The sequence below is a fragment of the Dendrobates tinctorius genome, unplaced genomic scaffold, assembly GCF_039654945.1.
Source record: "Dendrobates tinctorius isolate UK_male_01 unplaced genomic scaffold, ASM3965494v1 ptg000032l, whole genome shotgun sequence".
Lineage (NCBI taxonomy): Eukaryota > Metazoa > Chordata > Amphibia > Anura > Dendrobatidae > Dendrobates > Dendrobates tinctorius.
The window spans coordinates 6,598,025-6,617,722 of NW_027361700.1; the positions used below are offsets into that span (position 1 = coordinate 6,598,025).

General features: G+C 44.0%; 1 protein-coding gene across 2 annotated transcripts in view; it reads left to right on the forward strand.

Moving 5' to 3' along the window:
- Window positions 1-15,094, forward strand: part of RAB5C (RAB5C, member RAS oncogene family) — a 45,677-nt gene extending 30,583 nt beyond the window's left edge. For both annotated transcript variants that reach the window (XM_073572348.1, XM_073572349.1), the window contains exons 3-6: window positions 944-1,095; window positions 9,756-9,878; window positions 9,966-10,059; window positions 12,745-15,094. In XM_073572348.1, coding sequence (XP_073428449.1) covers window positions 944-1,095; window positions 9,756-9,878; window positions 9,966-10,059; window positions 12,745-12,860 — 485 coding nt within the window. In that variant the 3' untranslated portion in view covers window positions 12,861-15,094. The remainder of the gene's footprint in view (window positions 1-943; window positions 1,096-9,755; window positions 9,879-9,965; window positions 10,060-12,744) is intronic.
- The last annotated feature ends 4,604 nt before the right edge of the window (window positions 15,095-19,698 follow it).

Below are 19,698 nucleotides of genomic sequence, written 5' to 3' on the forward strand. Positions count from 1 at the left end.
CATTGCACATTCAGATTGGTGCTTTCTTGTAGTATCCAGCCTCATTGATTATGAATTTAGGGAGTTAATTGTCTGTCCCCCATTTTCTCAGATCTACTTTGGGATACACAAATCACTTGGATCTCTCCTCCCCAGATAACGCAGCGAGTGCCGCAATTATAAGCTCATTAAATTTACACGTGAACAATTGGCTTTCAGCGGCATTGGAGAATAACTCTGTATTCTGTAGCGTAGAGGCTGCCTTTTGATCATATTAAATATGTATGATGGGGGGGGGGGGGGATCCTCGCAGGCCCCCTCCCGCTTGCATTTTACAGAATTCCTCCATTCTTATGGACTTAGTGGCAGGAAACACTCTTTGCTGAGTAGTACAGGAAGGGATTCAGCAGGTTTTCAGGCAATCTTGTTGTGTCAGCTGATTAGTTTAGTAGTACATATCAGTGCCAGGTCACTGCACTTTAACACCTGCTGTGCCGGATCTTCAAGGATCTGAGAGATTCTTGTTAAAGGCACTTGTCGTTTTAAAACCTTAAGCTTGGAGCGCTGTTATACCTTTCCAGGAAATCTAAAGTGTGACCATCTCTTGGCTGACTGTGCTCACCATGTACCGGACTTCATTCCCCTTCTATGTTTTCTATCCATATCTGTAGGGAAGGTGCTGGGATGACTAATGGTATCATTGCAGACCATGCAGGATGATTGCCAACTACTGAGTGATTCATTTGATCTTTTCATTTTTCTTCACTTTTTACTTAACACATATTTAATCCTTTTGCACAGCAGTCAATTTTCGTTTTTACTTTTTTCTGCGTCTTACTATTTTTTGTCTTTTTTATTCAGTATGGTGTTAGGAGCTGAATAACTGCTCTATAAAGTCACACTGTGTACAACCTTTTGTGCTTAAGTCTTGTCCCCTGAAGTAACTGTGCTTTTATGTCTTCAGCTGCTTTCCTTACACAGACTGTATGCCTGGATGACACAACGGTGAAATTTGAGATTTGGGACACAGCAGGGCAGGAGAGGTATCACAGCTTGGCCCCCATGTACTACAGAGGAGCCCAGGCAGCCATTGTGGTCTACGATATCACTAACACAGTATGTATTAGATTGTCTATATACCTGATTTGATAATATGGTAATATATTGGGGTAAAACAGGGATGTAAAAATCACTTGTGATCAGTACTTTAGCCTCCAAAAGTAACTTATCTAACCCTGTAGTGAACCATGTTTGGTTTCTGTTAAATGAGAATAAAGCACTGATCCCATTGATTTGAGCCAGGGATCCAAGATATGGACAGGCTTGTGAACATGGTGTCAGCTGACCATTTGTCATGTGTGGGATCCTGGTCTGGTACACCCGCTAGCCACTGTTCTTTTCTGGCATCAAATATATAACTAGTATAACCCAGTGGTGGACAAAGAGGGGGGTCAAAATGGGCTGTAGGGATTCACGCTCTTGGGTAGCGGCTTGGAACACTAAGCCACAGGGTTTTTATTTCAAAAATTGAATATTTGTTTCCACTGGTTGCACAGGACCGAAAACATAACCATAAAAACAATATCCCTATCCTTGTCAAGGCGCTAACTAAACAATACAGACCCTGACTACTTATACATGACTAAGCTAGCCCCAGTTCTGTCACACATAACAGCCATCGTCCATAGCAGCCACTGATGTTTTCAGTTTGGTGCACTCAACCTGTACAGTCTCCTCTTAGAGAGATTCTGGCTTATCTTGCAGCAACACAACCCACTCTGCTCAGCTTCCCCAGCTGATTGAGACAGCTCAACTGCCTTTAAAAGTAGGATCTGCACGGCCCAGACTGTAAGTATCAGAGAGACCTTTCCCCTTCAAGCGTTTCTGGTCGCTCCTAAAACCCAGACACAAAATCCAGTCCCAATAAAACCTCTCAGCTACCTACTATTGCTGGATCCTTCACCTCCAGGACTTGCATCACCAAGGCTAACCGCCTCAGTGACACACATCCCGCCTCCAGGACTTTCCTACAGGGCAGATAAGAAAAAAAAATTGCTAATAAGGGACTCTGTTAATGGCCGGGGATCATCATTAAAGAACGTTAAGTAGTTTGATATTTTACACTTTTCTAAACTTCTAGTAAAAAATGTAAAGCGGCCAGACAGTACTGTAAGGAGGGATATGTTGGCTAGAAAATTAAGAGTGCTGCTGTCTGATGCCACTGTACATCACCACATTACTGCACTATTATCTATCGGCAGCTTCTAGGGGAGAATATCAGTCGGTCTTTGTAGACTAAAGGCCCCGTTCCATTTAGCGATGCACCAGCGATCCCGACAACGATATGACCCGGTCAGGATCGCTGGTGCATCGCTAAATGGTCGCTAGTGAGCTGCCACACAGGCAGATCTCACAGCGATGTTGCTACGCAGCAGCGGTCGTTACTTACCTTTCAGACGCGGCGATCCTGACGTCCTCCCGCCCGCGTCCAGTCGTCGGTGATGTTTTTTCCACATGCGTTTTTGATGCATTTTTCATTGCATGCGTTTTTTTTTGTCACTTGAAATAAAGCTAATTGAAAGTTGGCATCTGGGAAGGAATTAAATAGTGATTTCCTGTTTGCAGATATATTGGGGTATGTGCACAGTCCGTAAACGCTGCGGGTTGGACGCTGCGTATATCCGCAGCGTCCAACCAGCAGCGTCCAAATGTTACAGCATAGTATTTCAAGAAATACCATGTCCACTATGCGTGCACCGACGCCTGCAGCTTACCTGCTGAGACAGACATGTGGCGCGTCTTTCCAGACCGCAGAATGTCAATATGTGACTTAAATTACTCATACACTTTCATTAGATACAGTATAATCACATTTTTACCCATTCACCACGACAGCACCTACTGGAGAGAGGGATCTGCCCATAGGAACAGGTAACCTACAGAGATAAGAGGGCGGTCCGCCTCTCCTCAGTTGGTTTCCTGTTCTTATGGGAACCGCAGGATTTTCCCTACAGAAGAATACCTGGTCCAAGTGAGCCGCCTTCGCAGTCTCCGTGCAAACGGCAGGGGCTCCGGTCCAGAGGCAGCGTCGGGGGAGTGCTGTATTCCGGCTCCCCCCTCGTCTGAGCAGCAGCAGAAATGCTGGGTGTGGGAAAGGCCACCCGTGGTTCTTGCAAGAGACCCGCAATCGGGGTCTGGATATAGCCGTTCCGGCCCGTGTGGGAGCGCGGGGCTGGAGGTGAAGATGCAATCTCCGTTATTTGGCTTCAGTGCGGCCCCAGGAGCATGGGGGCTGCGCACATGCAAGCAGCGCTGCCAGCCCGGAAGTGGTAAAGGGGGAACTTCCGGGTCACTCCAGAGGTTCCCAGCTGGCTGACAGGCACGTGGTCCCGGGAGCATTGCGGGACCGCGCATTTGCACACGCGCTCCCGAACCCCGGAAGGAGAAAGGGGAACTTCGGGTTAGCCGAGAACTGTCCCCCAATGGGTGACACGGCACGGCCCCGGGAACTAGATACCTGGCCGCGCACGTTAAACTGCGCCTACCCTGGGGGAGGAGGATGCCCCGGGGGGAGGTACCGGAAGACAGGAGGTTGGAAAACAGTTTAAAAAGCCCTGCAGTGTGGAGCCCAGCGTGCAAGCATGTCGTCTCCAGGACAAAGCACGCATCTCCCGGCAGGTGATACTGCAGCAAACCCGTCCAAGAACCACTCTAATAGGGGCTCCTCGGACAGAAGCCACGCCACCAAACCTGTACCTCAGCCTCTTGATCTGGTACCTACAGCTTCTCTGGGTGAGTGTGCTACTCTCAACCTATCAAGCTGACTCCCCTTCTCTCTCTTTTGCCACATCTCCTCCCTTAGACTAAGAAAAAACATAAAATAAGGAATGTGCCCTTTGTAGACGCCCCCTACCTGACTCCTACTCCAAAAGGCTGTGCAAAAAATGTATTGGTGAAACCATGCAGCAAGCTTCAGTGTCAGCCACGGACATAAGGGCAGTGATAAGAGAAGAATTACAGGCCCTGACCCAGTCAAGTAGTGTTCCTACTCGTACCAAAAAGCCGATTATTTCCAGCTCAGACTCTGACAAGGGTGAGGCTGTGGTCTCTGGAGCATCTACGTCGCCATCATCTTCAGACATAGAAGGAAGTTTTTTTTTTTTCCCTAGAAAGCATGGATAATTTAGCAAAGTCCGTAAGAACCACCATGGGGTGCACAGAAGCAATGGGGCCGCAAACTACACAAGAGGTAATGTTTGCAGGTCTAGCTGAGAGAAAGAAGAGCCTTTCCCGTATTTCTGGCCATCAAAGCTTTAATTAAAAAGGAATGGGAGAAACAGGACCAAAGAGGTTACCTCCCTTCAGCCTCAAAAAGGAGATACACCTTCAGTGATGAGGAACTGCTAACGTGGACTAAGGTTCCGAAAGTTGATGCAGCGGTCGCCTCTACCTCAAAGCAATCATCTTTACCGGTAGAGGATGCAGGAATATTAAAAGATCCACTCGACCGCAAAGCAGATGCCTTGCTGAAAAGAGATTGGGAAGCAGCTACCGGCACATTTAAGCCAGAAGTGGCCAGCACTTGTACGGCCCGTTCTATGCTGGTCTGGATAGACCAACTCGACCAGCAGATGGACCAAAAGACCTTCAGGGACAAATTACGAGCCGCTATTCCCTTAATCCACGGTGTGGCAGCATTAATAGCTGACGCTTGGGCGGACTCATTGCGTCTGGCAGCCAGGACAGCAGGCTTACTTAACAACGCCAGGCGTAGCCTGTGGCTCAAAAGCTGCACCATTCCTTGTGAGGGTGAGTTTCTTTTTGGAAAGACCCTAGATGAGATCCTCACCAAGTCGAAGGAAAGAAAAAGGGCTTCCCTAACCCCTCCTCTTCCATTTTATAGGAGGGCGTTCAGGAGGCGACCATTTGGTAGAGGAAGACCAGCGGAAAATCAAAATCTTTGGTCCACAAAGGAGAACAAAAATAAAGGTACCATATTTAAAGGATCCTCCTTCCGCAAAGACAAATACTGAAGAACCAGTCCCCCCAGTAGGAGGAAGACTGAAGTTCTTTTTCCAAGAATGGGAAAATATTACAGCCAGTTCTTGGGTCCTGGACATAATTAAGCATGGGCTAAAAATAGAATTCCATCATGTCCCCAATAGCTCATTTATTATAACATCTCTCAACTCGCCAGTACAACAGGCCCTCAAAGTTGAGATTCTAAGCTTATTGGACAAGAATGTATTTGTCCGTGTACCAAAAGAACAGGAAGGGAGAGGATTTTATTTCCCTCTTTTCCTGGGCCCTAAGCCGGACAGCTCAATCGGGACAATAATTAATCTAAAAAAAACTAAATACATTCATCCATAATCATAGATTTAAGATGGAATCTATCAGGCCTACAATTTCTTCTCTTCACCAAATGTATGATGGCCGGCTTAGATTTAACGGGAATCTGTCGCCCTTTTTTGAGATATCATATAATGATATCATTCAATTGTGTGTCACCTAAGGATTCTCCTAGCACTTTTGCTTCCCCCTGACCCCTACACCTTTCATGCATAAATACCTTCTTTATATCGGTTCAAATGTATGTAAACTGCCGCTGTCCGGTCCGCTGGGCAGGGCTTATTTACCTGCTCCCCCCCCCCCCCCCCGTCTTGCTCTACGCATTTCTTGTGTAGAGCAAGGCAGGGAAGGGGGAGCAGTTGAATAAGCCCCGCCCATCGGAACGGACAGTGGCAGTTTACATACATCTGAACCGATATAAAAAAGGTATTTATGCATGAGAGGTGCGGGGTCAGGGGGAAGCAAAAGTACTAGGAGAATCCTTATGTGACACACAATTGAATATCATTATATGATATCTCAAAAAGGGGGTGACAGATTCCCTTTTAAAAGATGCTTATTATCTTCCCATCCATTACAGATATCAGAAATATCTGAGTGGCGATCTCCCTCGATGGCATCATACACCATTTCCAATTCACAGCGATGCCATTTGGCCTCTCCATCGCACTGTGAGTCTTCACGAAGGTGATGGCCTTCCTACGGCAGAAGGACACCTTGATAATACCTTATCTTGACAACTTCTTAATAGTAGGAAACTCAGCTCAACAATGTAGCAGACGAGTTGCTGACACGATCTCATCCGTACGGGCTCTAGGTTGGATCATAAGCTTCAAGAAGTCCAGAGTCGTGCTGCAGTCCGTCCAGTCCTTCTTAGGTCTCCAGTTAGACTCCACAAGTCAAAAATGTCTGCTACCGCAGGTAAAAATCTCCATGATAAAAATGAAAATTAGAACAGCAGTGGACAAACCATGCATGTCCTTGAGGGAAGCGATGTCCCTGTTGGGATCTCTTACCTCCCTGTATCCCGGCAGTCCCGTGGGCCCAGTTCCATACCCGGGAACTACAACACCAAATTCTCCTAGAAGAGGCTTGTACACGGGGGCATCTGGCAAAGAAAATTACCTTATCTCAAATAGTCCTAACTTCCCTAGCATGGTGGTTAGATGACGATCACCTATCGGGAGGGGTTCCGTGGGTAATAACACCTTCCCGTGTCGTAACTACCGACGCCAGCCCTACAGAATGGGGGGCTCACATGAGAGAAGCCTTCTCCCAAGGTCGGTAGGGTTTTGAAGAGCTGCAGGATTCTTCAAACCTAAAAGAATTGAATGCGGTTAGTCATGTGCTATATCACTTTCTTCCGCAGCTTCAAGTAGAGCACGTGAGAATCCTTTCAGATAACACCACAGTGGTGGCATATCTGAACAAGCAGGGCGGAACTCGATCAGACAATCTGTCTTCCGCAAGAAGGATTTTTTTCCTTGGCTGAAAAACAAATTTTTGCCGCTTTCAGCTCTCCACATCAGAGGAAGAGACAATTCAAAAGCAGACTTCCTAAGCCGCCACACATTACGGCAAGGAGAATGGTGTCTGAGTCGCCAAGTATTTGAAAACATCGTGTCACTGTGGGGCCTTCCCCCAGATCTCTTCGCGACAAGAGGAAACAGATAAGTGCGAAGGTTCGCCTCCCTGAATGTGGCAGACCACCCGGAAATTCTGGATGCCTTCCAAGCGTCTTGGCAGTTCGGACTAGCATATGCCTTCCCTCCAATTATACTACTGCTGCAAGTCATCAGGAAAATCAGGGCAGAGAAGGCAAGAGTAATTTTGATAACGCCATTTTGGCCCAAGAGACCATGGTTCTCATGCCTACAGACCATGTCAGTGTCAGACCCTTGGGTGCTCCCCTCAACCCCCCAAGCTACTCTCTCAGGGGCCATTCTTCCATCCTCAAGTGGACAACCTCCACTTGATGGCTTGAAACTTGAGGGAATTGCTGAGAGCAAGAGGGTTCACGGAGGGGTTAGTCAACACTCCTACAAAGTCGAAAAAGTTGACTACCACAAAAATTTACACCAGGATATGGAGAAAATTCCTAGAGTTCCACACAGGTCCTGACTCTAGAGAAATTCTGATAGTACCCGTCCTAGAATTCCTACAAAAGGGAACAGATCTAGGGCTATCTGTCAATACACTAAAGGTCCAAGTGTCTGCTCTAGGGGCCCTCTATAGCTATAACGTGGCAGGCAACAGATGGATATCCAGATCAATCACCGGCTGTGAACGGATTAACCCGGTCCATATATCTAGAGATCCCACCTGGGACTTAAACCTGGTCCTGGATGCCCTAACAGGGCCCCCCTTTGAACCATTAGACTCAGCATCTCTTAAACACCTATCTTTTAAGACGGTACTCTTAGTGGCACTAACTTCAGCCAGGAGATTCAGCGACATACAGTCACTATCTATAGACCCTCCGTTCCTATTAACATTCCAGGATCTGTTGATATTAAAACCAGATCCCTCATATCTGCCAAAAGTAGCGGGGAAATTTCACAGATCGCAAGAAATCCACCTCCCTTCGTTCTTTAGTGACCTTTCTACTGCAGAAGAAAAATTCCACACACTAGACGTGAGAAGAGTAGTATTAGAATACATTGAAAGGTCTAGCAGCTGGAGGAAGATTAGGGCTTTATTTATATCCTTTCAGGGCCGAAAGAAGGGGTATGGAGTCACAAGGGGTACCCTATCCAGGTGGACTAGAAACGCGATCTGTCTGGCATACCCTCCGGAGGATCATTTCTCTTGGAGTATCAGGGCACATTCTGCCAGAGCTATGGCATCCTCCTGGGCGGTGAGGAGAGATGTCGCATTCGAGCCTATATGTAAGGCAGCAACTTGGTCAACACCTTCTACCTTTTTATAACCACTACAGGCTCCATTTATCATCCTCCTCTGACCTAGCCTTTGGTAGAGCTGTCCTCAGCATGGTGGTCCCTCCCATGACACAGGAAGTGGAGGAAAGCACAAAAGGTCCCCCTCTTTTTTTTTTTTTTTTTTTTTTTTTTTTTTTTTTAATAAATTTAAAAAAAAAATGGCTTGGGGTCCCCCTATATTAGTTAACCAGCCAGAGTAAAGCAGACTACTGGGACTGGTATTTCAGGCTGGTAAGGATCCAATATCCATGAACCTTACCAACCTGATAATACCAGGCCGCAACAGTCTGCTTACCTTGGATGGTTAGCAAAAATAGTGGGATGCCCTAAAAAAAAAAATAGCGTGGGGTCCCCCTATTTTTGTTAACCAGCCAAGGAAAGACAGCTACAGCCTGGTATGCTCAGGCCATGGATTTACCAGCCTAAAAAATAGCAGCCCGCAGCTGCTCCAAAATTGACACATCCAAAGATGTGCCAATTGTGGTACTTTACCCGGATCTTCCCACTTGTAGCGGTGGAATTCATATTTGTGGGGTTGTCACCTTTGAATTGTCAGGTGACATCAAGCCCACGACTTAAAGACACCTCTCCATTACTAATTTGTAGCGGTGGCAAGTGGGGTTTATATTTGTGGGGTTGATGTCACCTTTGTATTGTCAGGTGACATCAAGCCCACGGCTTAGTAATAGAGAGGCCTTAGTAAGACACCTATCCATTACTAATCCTATAGTTACATGGTAAATAAAGACACAGCCAGAATAAAGTTTTTTAATTGAAATAATGACAGACTCCTTTAATAGATCTTAAGCCTTACTTACTGCATCGCCTAATTCCACCAAAGCCAACATCTCCTGGAAAGGAATTTAAAATGAAGAAGCAACAATATACCATACCTATGTCAAGACGATATACATACTGTCATACTGCTGATGACCGAAGATAACTCTGTCCCCGGCGGTCACCTGCACTGCAGTTCTCGCGGTTAGCCGATCATTCGCGAGAACTGCAGTGTACGCGAACTTCTGGCTGAAACAAGTTATACCATTATTTAGATTAGTGCACATGCATAGTAAGCTGCGTTCCCGCACTTAATACGCATGTGACTAAGAAGATATGTGGTTTTACCGCATCTAATGAAAGTGTGTGGGTAATGTTACATAGCGGAGACAGAGCGTCTCCGCTACATAAATTGACATGCTGCGGTCTAGAAAGATGCGGCGCATGTGCGTCTCCGCAGGGAAGCCAGAGGCGTCTTAGTACGCATTGTGGGCATGGCACTTCTTGAAAGCCGATCCACTTTGTGGTAACATCTGGACGCTGCGGATGTACACAGCATTTACTGACCGTGGGAATGTACCCTCAGAAGTGTAACATAGTGTATTGTATGAACCACAGCACAGTAGACTTGCGGAGAAATGTTCACCTCATGTCCAGTTACTGTAGATTGTGCATGCAATGAAGCTAATCAGATTTGTCCTCACTTAGGAAACATTCACCAGAGCAAAAAATTGGGTGAAGGAACTTCAGAGACAGGCAAGCCCAAATATTGTAATCGCCTTGTCTGGAAATAAGGCCGACCTTTCTAGTAAAAGAGCAGTGGACTTCCAGGTAAGCATGTTTTACAAGGGTAACTTCAATCAAGGGTAATCCACTGAAATCGTTCTGCCTGTATTCACCCTTACTGTTCATCTGCAGGAAGCACAAGCGTACGCCGAAGACAACAGTTTGCTCTTCATGGAGACCTCCGCTAAAACAGCAATGAATGTGAATGAAATCTTTATGGCCATAGGTACGGTTCTGCCATCTGCTACTTCTCACTGCGCATCCTTCATCTTCCTCGCCCATACGGCTCATGATTAGCTTAATGCTTTGCCCTGTAGATTTGTTCAAAGCAGCAAGTGCCTCAAATGAATCTACTGGGTGAGCCAATTTAGCCCATGTGTATAGTTAAAGGGAAGCTCGATAAATCAGATCATGTGCACCTCCATCATTTTAGAGCTTTATTCATGCTGAGAACAGTTTGCAACATTAAAGAGGTGTCAACCTATGGGGCCAAACTTATTTTTATATTTTCCTAAATGCATGTATCTGGGGATAAAAAATATATATATATATATATATATATATATATATATATATATATATATATATACAGTGCCTACAAGTAGTATTCAACCCCCTGCAGATTTAGCAGGTTTGATAAGATGCAAATAAGTTAGAGCCTTCAAACTTCACACAAGAGCAGGATTTATTAACAGATGCATAAATCTTACAAACCAAAAAGTTATGTTGCTCAGTTAAATTTTAATAAATTTTAAACATAAGGTGTGGGTCAATTATTATTCAACCCCTAGGTTTAATATTTTGTGGAATAACCCTTGTTTGCAATTACAGCTAATAATTGTCTTTTATAAGACCTGATCAGGCCGGCACAGGTCTCTGGAGTTATCTTGGCCCACTCCTCCATGCAGATCTTCTCCAAGTTATCTAGGTTCTTTGGGTGTCTCATGTGGACTTTAATCTTGAGCTCCTTCCACAAGTTTTCAATTGGGTTAAGGTCAGGAGACTGACTAGGCCACTCCAACACCTTGATTTTTTCCCTCTTGAACCAGGCCTTGGTTTTCTTGGCTGTGTGCTTTGGGTCGTTGTCTTGTTGGAAGATGAAATGACGACCCATCTTAAGATCCTTGATGGAGGAGCGGAGGTTCTTGGCCAAAATCTCCAGGTAGGCCGTGCTATCCATCTTCCCATGGATGCGGACCAGATGGCCAGGCCCCTTGGCTGAGAAACAGCCCCACAGCATGATGCTGCCACCACCATGCTTGACTGTAGGGATGGTATTCTTGGGGTCGTATGCAGTGCCATCCAGTCTCCAAACGTCACATGTGTGGTTGGCACCAAAGATCTCGATCTTGGTCTCCTCAGACCAGAGAACCTTGAACCAGTCTGTCTCAGAGTCCTCCAAGTGATCATGAGCAAACTGTAGACGAGCCTTGACATGACGCTTTGAAAGTAAAGGTACCTTACGGGCTCGTCTGGAACGGAGACCATTGCGGTGGAGTACGTAACTTATGGTATTGACTGAAACCAATGTCCCCACTGCCATGAGATCTTCCCGGAGCTCCTTCCTTGTTGTCCTTGGGTTAGCCTTGACTCTTCGGACAAGCCTGGCCTCGGCACGGGAGGAAACTTTCAAAGGCTGTCCAGGCCGTGGAAGGCTAACAGTAGTTCCATAAGCCTTCCACTTCCGGATGATGCTCCCAACAGTGGAGACAGGTAGGCCCAACTCCTTGGAAAGGGTTTTGTACCCCTTGCCAGCCTTGTGACCCTCCACGATCTTGTCTCTGATGGCCTTGGAATGCTCCTTTGTCTTTCCCATGTTGACCATGTATGAGTGCTGTTCACAAGTTTGGGGAGGGTCTTAAATAGTCAGAAAAGGCTGGAAAAAGAGATAATTAATCCAAACATGTGAAGCTCATTGTTCTTTGTGCCTGAAATACTTCTTAATACTTTAGGGGAACCAAACAGAATTCTGGTGGTTTGAGGGGTTGAATAATAAATGACCCTCTGAATAAACTTTTCACAATTTAAAAAAAAATTAAACAAAGAAATAACATTCTTTTTTGCTGCAGTGCATTTCACACTTCCAGGCTGATCTACAGTCCAAATGTCACAATGCCAAGTTAATTCCGAATGTGTAAACCTGCTAAATCTGCAGGGGGTTGAATACTACTTGTAGGCACTGTGTGTGTATATATATATATATATATATATATATATATATATATATATATATATATATATATATATATATATATATATATATATATATATTTTTTTTATTTTTTTTTTTATTTTTTTTTTCCCTCCCCACTTCATTTAAAAATGTGTACTGTTTGGCTATTACAGCCTCTTTTGTTTCCCTGTTCATTCAACTTTGATGGGGCATGTGGTCATAAATCAGCTGAGAGGCGCTCGAGAAGACATAGAAGCTTTGACTGGACTGCTAGGTAGAACTCGCTGACAGATTTTTTTTTTTTTTTTTAGTTAACTCATTCTGAAATCCACAATAGATGGCGCAACGCTGAGGTTATAAAGGCAAAATTGTTAATGATACCCAATTGCAATTTAACAAAAAAGCAAAAATTGCCCCAAAGTTAATATAGTTGGTGACAGAATCTCTTTAATAAAGGCAGCTTTTTTTTTTTGTTTTTTAAACTATATGCTGTGTCCCATAGGGGAGGCATAGCTATACTCCCTATTGTAGGGTCTACAAAACCTGGATCAGCGTGTAAACTTCATTATTGGGAATTAAATAAAAAAAAAACAAAAAAAAAAAAACCTGAACCAAGTGAAAAAAACCTGAACCAAGTGCCAATTGACCATAAATTTGGACCTACACTACATTGTTTTTCCTAGTCAATACAACTCTCATTTCATGTTGTAATTTTTTTACTTATTTAATTATTTGCAGCCAAGAAACTGCCGAAGAATGAGCCACAAAGTGCACAAGGTGCCCCTGGAAGAAATAGAGGAGTGGACCTCCAAGAAAATAGCCCACCTGCAAGGAGCCAGTGCTGCAGCAACTGAGTTGTGTATCAGTTTCCACCACCATGTACTTCCTCATCGCTCATCACCTGGTGGTGGGCAGAGAGGAACCAAAAGCATAGAGATTTACAATTAAAAAAAAAATGTCAAAATAAAAAAAAATTAAAAAATTACCATCAATAAAACCAACAAAGAGATAAGACTGGAAATCCACTTTAAGCCTAATTAGTTCTTGGTCCCCTGCAGAATTAGTATGACCACCCTGGTTCTGTAGGGGCTAGGATGGGAGCTGTGACTTGTATTTCATCACCTATACCACCACTCCAGCTTCTGATTGATCAGCGTCCTGACGGATCTCTCATTCCACCTGCACTTTTTTTTTTCCTTGTATAAATACTAATTCAATTTTTAAGTCTTAAGTCACTTTTAATATATATATTATAAATAAAACTGTACTATGATCTGATTAACCTACTCCGATTTCCCTCCTCTTCCCCCCCCCCCCTCCTCCGGGCGATTGTGAGAAGGGAAGGGGAAGCTCTGGGAAATGTGTGACGCTTCTAATCAACTTCTGATGAGCTCCTTGTTCATGAATCATTCTTAAGCCGTATATTGTAAAGACAGAGCGCTGTGTACATTGACATGCATATATGTATGGAGTGTATATGAATATATATTTTTCTTTCTTAAAATGTTTAATCCCCTTAATACTGGATGCCTTTCTTAAATTATGTTAATCTAAAGGCCTTCGTATAATAAAGTGGGATGGCTCCTACTGGAATGGGATGACAGAGGGAGCGTTACTTCAGCCCGTTCCATTACTTTTTATGATTGCGGTTTGCTCATATTCTTTTCTTATGTGGCTAAATAGAACCAGATGAAACCTAAAATGACCACGTATTAGTAAACTGGAGTGAGGGCGCTCTCAGTGTAGAGACTGAGGCGGGTGTATGTCAGGGTCTGTAGGGAGCATCCGGACTGACCTTGGGCCTCCCAACCTGAACTGACAGCCTCATAGACCAATATGAGGCTGTACATTCTAGTCAAAAGACTGGGGTTCTCTGGCATTGTACCTATACAGATCCGTGAAATATGCCTGTCTTGAACCCAGCCTTAGTCTCTGCTACCCCTAGACAAAGTAAATAAAAACTGTTGCAAATGTGACCAGTGCCTGAGAAATATAGCGAACCTATTTTGTTTTTCTTTAGTGCCCTTACAGTGGTGTTTGTCATTTTATCTATGCTGTTGTGGCAACCATTTTTTTTTTTTTTTTTCAAAATTATCCTTTTTGTATCTGCTGCTCAGTTACTGATGAAGTTCATGTACCTGAGAAAGAGATGGAAATGTTTTATACAACAAAGACGAATACCAATGAAGTTGCTGTCCAATTTCCCTTTTACTAATATGTGACCATTTTTGTATTATGAAGGTTGGGAATACTTTTTTGGATACGCTGTTAAATGACTGATTTCCTAAACTACTCACTAGAAGACTATTCTCACTGTTTGATAGGTTCTACAATCTAAAGTGAGTGTACGTGTATTTTTCCACTATCATGTTCTTCCAGATAATGAAAATGTAAAGACATCTTTTAAAAAAAGAAAAAAGTAATAATGTTGCCATGTTTCCTTGCTGTAATATTATCCCTGTCAAAGAGGAAAATTCTTTCTAAAAGGTGTAAGGCTGTATGGACGGAGCGCCTTACGTAGTAATTCACGTGCTACCATGTACTGCAGTCCCACAGATGGATTTTTAGGCAGCAAAGGTGAGCTGTACATAACTTGGATATATAGCTGAGGTTTTGTGTTGTTTTTTTGACTACATATCAGAAAATTATTTCTTTTCCCATAAGCCCATGTGGTTTAGTTCATGTGGGCACAATTTGCAAAAAGGCAGGGAGATGTCCCGCTTGGGTCAGACAAGTCTTAATATATTTAATGCAGTATAGATAATTACCATGCTTATTGCCCTGCACTGATCAGTAACACAAGGACTCCGGGATGGCCCACCAATGTCTGATTTAGGGTCACCCACTCAACTTGTAATGTAGCTTTTTTTGGGGGGGAGCGGTGAAACAGATTTGTGAAGCAGTAAGGCAACCTGAGGGTGGGTGGGTGTGTCTTTATTTCTTTCAGCCCAATCACTTGACCAAATCACAGTTATGAGTATTAAGGGGATGGGAACTTCTATTTTTATTTTCTGTATTTTGTATTGTATGTTCTCTGCAATATGTACTAGATCAGTATATCTTGATAATACAGTACATACCCAACATATACTTTTGTTTCTTCCTTTTCTGTATGTAAAGGGTTAGTTCTTTGGTACATGAATTATTGAGACTAAGAATTTGGGATTTGCAAAACTATAACATATGGACTGTCATGAGTGTATCAAGCTGGTAATGTACCAGTTATTCATTTGCCTTACATCACTGTTTATGATTAGGGTAGGTACAGTGGCATATAAAAGTTTGGGCACCCCTAGTCAAAGTTACTGTTGTGGACAGTTAAGCAAAGTTGGAGATGAAATGTTCTCTAAAAGGCCTAAAGTTAAAAATGACACATTTCCTTTGTATTTTAGGCAAAGAAGTATAGTCATCTTTTACATTTTAAAAACTACAAAAAGGAAAATGGGCTGCTGCAAGAGTATGGGCACCCTGCATGGTTAGTACCTAGTAGCATCCCTTTTGCAAGTATTACAGCTTGTAAATGCTTTTTGTAGCCAGCAGAGAGCCTTTCAATTCTTGTTTGAGGGATTTTCATCCATTCTTCCTTGAAAAATTCTCCCAGCTCTGTCAGATTCTTGTTCCGTCAAGAATTTGTTGAAATTTCATTGTATACATTCTTCCCCCTACCCGTGAAATGTTCCCTGTGCCAGTGGCTGCAACACAGCTCCAAAGCATGACTGATCCACCCCCATGCTTAATAGAAACAAAATAGGAGAGAGGAGGGGGCGCTCCTGGTGTGATACCCAGTGGTAAACTAGAGGAGGTTAGGAACAAAGTACACTAACCTGCCGTGGTTATGCTGCCGGCACCATTCGTCGTCCTGGCTTCCAGGTTCAGAGGTTAGCCGGTCACAAGGATTGTCACGTGATGCTGATGTCACCACAGGTCCTCCATCTTTCAGGTCTTGTGGGAGGTTGGAAGTCTTGGTCTGTGCTGCACCAAGCCTCTCACCCAGAAGGGTGTAAGATGCCAGGAAAGAGAAGTACGGCTGATTAGGGCACTCGGACCAAGACACACACTTGTTTTGGATGGAAAATAAACTTCTTTACTTGGTTATGTCCTCACAAAGCTTTTCAGCAGTGAATCCGCCTTCAGCAGGTAATCCCCATGCTTAATGGTTGTCAAGATGTTCTTTTCCTGAAATTCTGTGCCCTTTTTTTTTTTTTTTTCTCCACACATACCTTTTGATCATTGTGGCCAAAGAGTTTTAACTTCATTGGACCAATGGAATTGTTTCCAAAATGCATCAGGCTTGTTTAGATGCTCTTTTGCATACTTCTGACACCGAATTTTATGTTGACATGAGAGAGGTTGACTCTTCTATGAAGGCCATATTTGTGCAGGTGTCTCTGAACAGCAGAACAATGTACCACAACTCCAGAGTCTGCTCAATCTTTCTGAAGGTCTTTTGCATCAAGCGGGGGTTCTGATTTGCCTCTTGTAATCCTATGAGCAGCTGTCACTGAAATTTTGCTTGGTCTTCCAGACATTATCTTGACCGCCACTGTTCCTGTTAACTGCCATTTCTTAATTACATTTCAAATGGAGGAAAGGGCATCTTGAAAACGCTTTGCTATCTTATACCCTTCTCTTGCTTTGTGGGCCTCCACCATTTTCAGAGTGCTAGGCAGCTGCTTAGAAGAAGCCATGGCTGCTGTTTTTTTGGCACAAGGTTAGAGGAGGCTGGGTTTTTATAAAGCTGGGAAACTTGTATCACCTGGCCTTTCCTAATAATTGTGACCAAAACATAACGCTAACAGGCTAATTAAGGACTGAAACCCTGGTTGAAGTTGCCTGAGCGTGCACACCGCTCAAAGAGTGCCAAAAATGGAAATTACATATATTTTTTTTTTGCCTTTTTAGAGACTCCTCAACATGCTTAATTGTTCACAAAAACAGTAATTTGGGCCAGGGGTGTCCAAACTTTATCTGTGTTTAAGGGGTGTTCACTTATTAAGAGCCTTAGCATGTCAAACAGAGAGCAGGGCTGTTCCAAAAAGAAAAAAACAAAACTTGACTATATGGCTACTTTTACTTTCAATAAGAGTGCGGCTACAGTTCTCACTATGCCTCTAAGTCGTAGTGGTGGTAGATGGGTTCGTATTGTGACCTGTAGGGGTACCATGACTTTGACAAAAAAAAAATCAAGCTTTGTGACGTTCATTCAGTCGGTGCACCCTTCGTTTTTTTTTTTTAATCTGACCTCCATTCACCAACACTTCGTTGTATCAGCGATGTCATGAGCTTTAGCTGCTCGATCTGCGTCGTGGCCTTAGTCACCATCTGCCACAGCCTAAAGTTTTTTTCTTTTTGAACATATTTCCCATTTACTTGATTCTACTCCGGCTTTGGCTCGGAGAACTGCGCCAAGAACTGAATTTTTGCTCTCCGCTTTATGCTATGTATAATCTTTGTGACCTTATTGAGGTAAAATGAACAAAAGCCACCTACCAGTTCTCGTGTTTCCCATCCTATCACACCTTGACAAAAGTGAGTGACATCCAGTCCCTGCCATAAATAAAGGCATTAAGGAATGCTAAAGTAACATTTGGCTGTGGTGTTTATAGCAAAGAAAATGCCAAGAGAAATGTCCACAGTTATCTAATGTGTAGGATCAGCTTATAGGGGGGATCTTGGCTATGGAACCCACACTGATCTAGAAATGACTACGTTGCTAGGGGATTCTCTTGCAGGCTGGAACACCCCTTTAAGCGTTCTTAACATGTGGGTCGCCGGCTGTTCCATACTGCCCTTGGCGGCACAGATTGCGTTTGATGATGAAAACCACTACGCTCCAGTCGAACATAAGGGTTAGCTGTGGTCAGATGTTGCCAGCTCCCAATTCCGCAGTGTCTTCATTAACTATTGATCTACCCTGTAGTACTGCTCTCCACAGCAGAAATGGTATCATTGTGATGGCTACTGGGGCATTTTATGCAATCAAACCTACAACTTTTAACTTCCAAGTAAAATTCTAATCTGTGCAATTGCAGAAGGGCAGCTGGTGTGTTATTAATAGCGAAGAGTCGGGGGGCTCTGAGCGCTCCTACCTCCCGGCCATGAAAATCATTCACACTTCAGAGCTTGAGCCTCATTAAAGAAAGCTTGTTCTGCAGAAAGTGTGCAGCGCTGCGATCAATTCAGCCTCATGCACTTCGCTGCTTGTAGAGAGGCTCTTCTGCAGTCAATATAGTTTATTAACCCATTAATAAGCAAAAGGCTTCTTTTTTAAGTTTGCCAAGTACAGAAAGGAGAGTGAAAAAGCTGGACGTATACGAGGTTCTTCTGCTGACTCTCAGAGCCTTGCCAGGGAATAGACAGAGGTCAAAACTAAAGGCGGTTGCCAAGATAAAAGGTTCCAGAGGTGCTTCCTTTCCCCACACCATTAGGCTGTATGCACATGTTCAGGTTTTTTCACGTTTTTAGCGTTTTTTCCCATGCAAAAAAGCTTAAACGCATACATTAAGCATTCTATTATTAGAATGCATTCCGCAATTTTTGTGCCCATGATGCGTTTTTTTCCGGCAAGTGCTGCGGAATATGGTGATGCTATACAGTTAGGTCCATATATATTTGGACAGAGGCAACATTTTTCTAATTTTGGTTCTAGACATTACCACAATGAAGGAAACTGAAGCTGAAACTCCTAAACCCTTCATCCAATTTTAATGTGGATACCCTCAAATGAAAGCTGAAAGTCTGAACTTCAACTGCATCTGAGTTGTTTTGTTTAAAATTCATTGTGGTAATGTCTAGAACCAAAATTAGAAAAATGTTGTCTCTGTCCAAATATATATGGACCTAACTGTGTAAGTGAATAAAGTAACAATAAGATCCATTCACAATACGTTTCCAAAACCACAGAATATAAACAGCTTGCAGATGTCGGCTGTGCTATGTTAGGCTAGTTTCACACTAGCGCTTTTGAGCGCAGCGACGGCCTGCGCACGGCCGCCGCTAAGCCCCACCCCCTGCCACGCCTCTGCCGGTAGCTCCGCCTACCGGCGCATGACGCTGCATGCGTCCCCTATCTTTATCACCGGGTGGAGCAGGCCGTGTGCAGTATGCGTTTGGCGGCGCATGCGTCCTTTTGACGGTGCGCCGACCTGCGCCAAACGCAACCTGCTGCAGTTTGGTTGCGCTCGGCGCACCGTCAAAAAGGCGCATGCGCCGCCAAATACACACTGCGCACGGCCTGCGCCCCCAGTGATAAAGAGAGGGGACGCATGCAGCGTCATGCGCCGGTAGGTGGAGCTACCGGCGGAGGCGCGGGGCTTAGCAGCGTCCGTGCGTAGGCCATCGCTGCGCTCAAAAGCGCTAGTGTGAAACTAGCCTTATCTGGCATTTACCTTTTCCAGCAGCGATCAGTTCTACCCCCAATCACTATTGCTGGATTATAGTACAAGCAATCGCATGTTTTAGTCCACTATGAAGACTGAAACGTGTACAAAGTTGGATATTAAAAATAAATCAAAACATGGTATGTACCTAAACAAATTATAAATGGAAACATCAGCTCACCACCTAAACAGCTCACCACCGATTTTTTTTTTTAATACCAGAAAGGATGGGTGCATATGTTAAGTATTTACTGCAGACATTTCTTCTGGAAATACTGAAGTGTTGGGAGGAAAAATGCAGTGTAGAATAGAT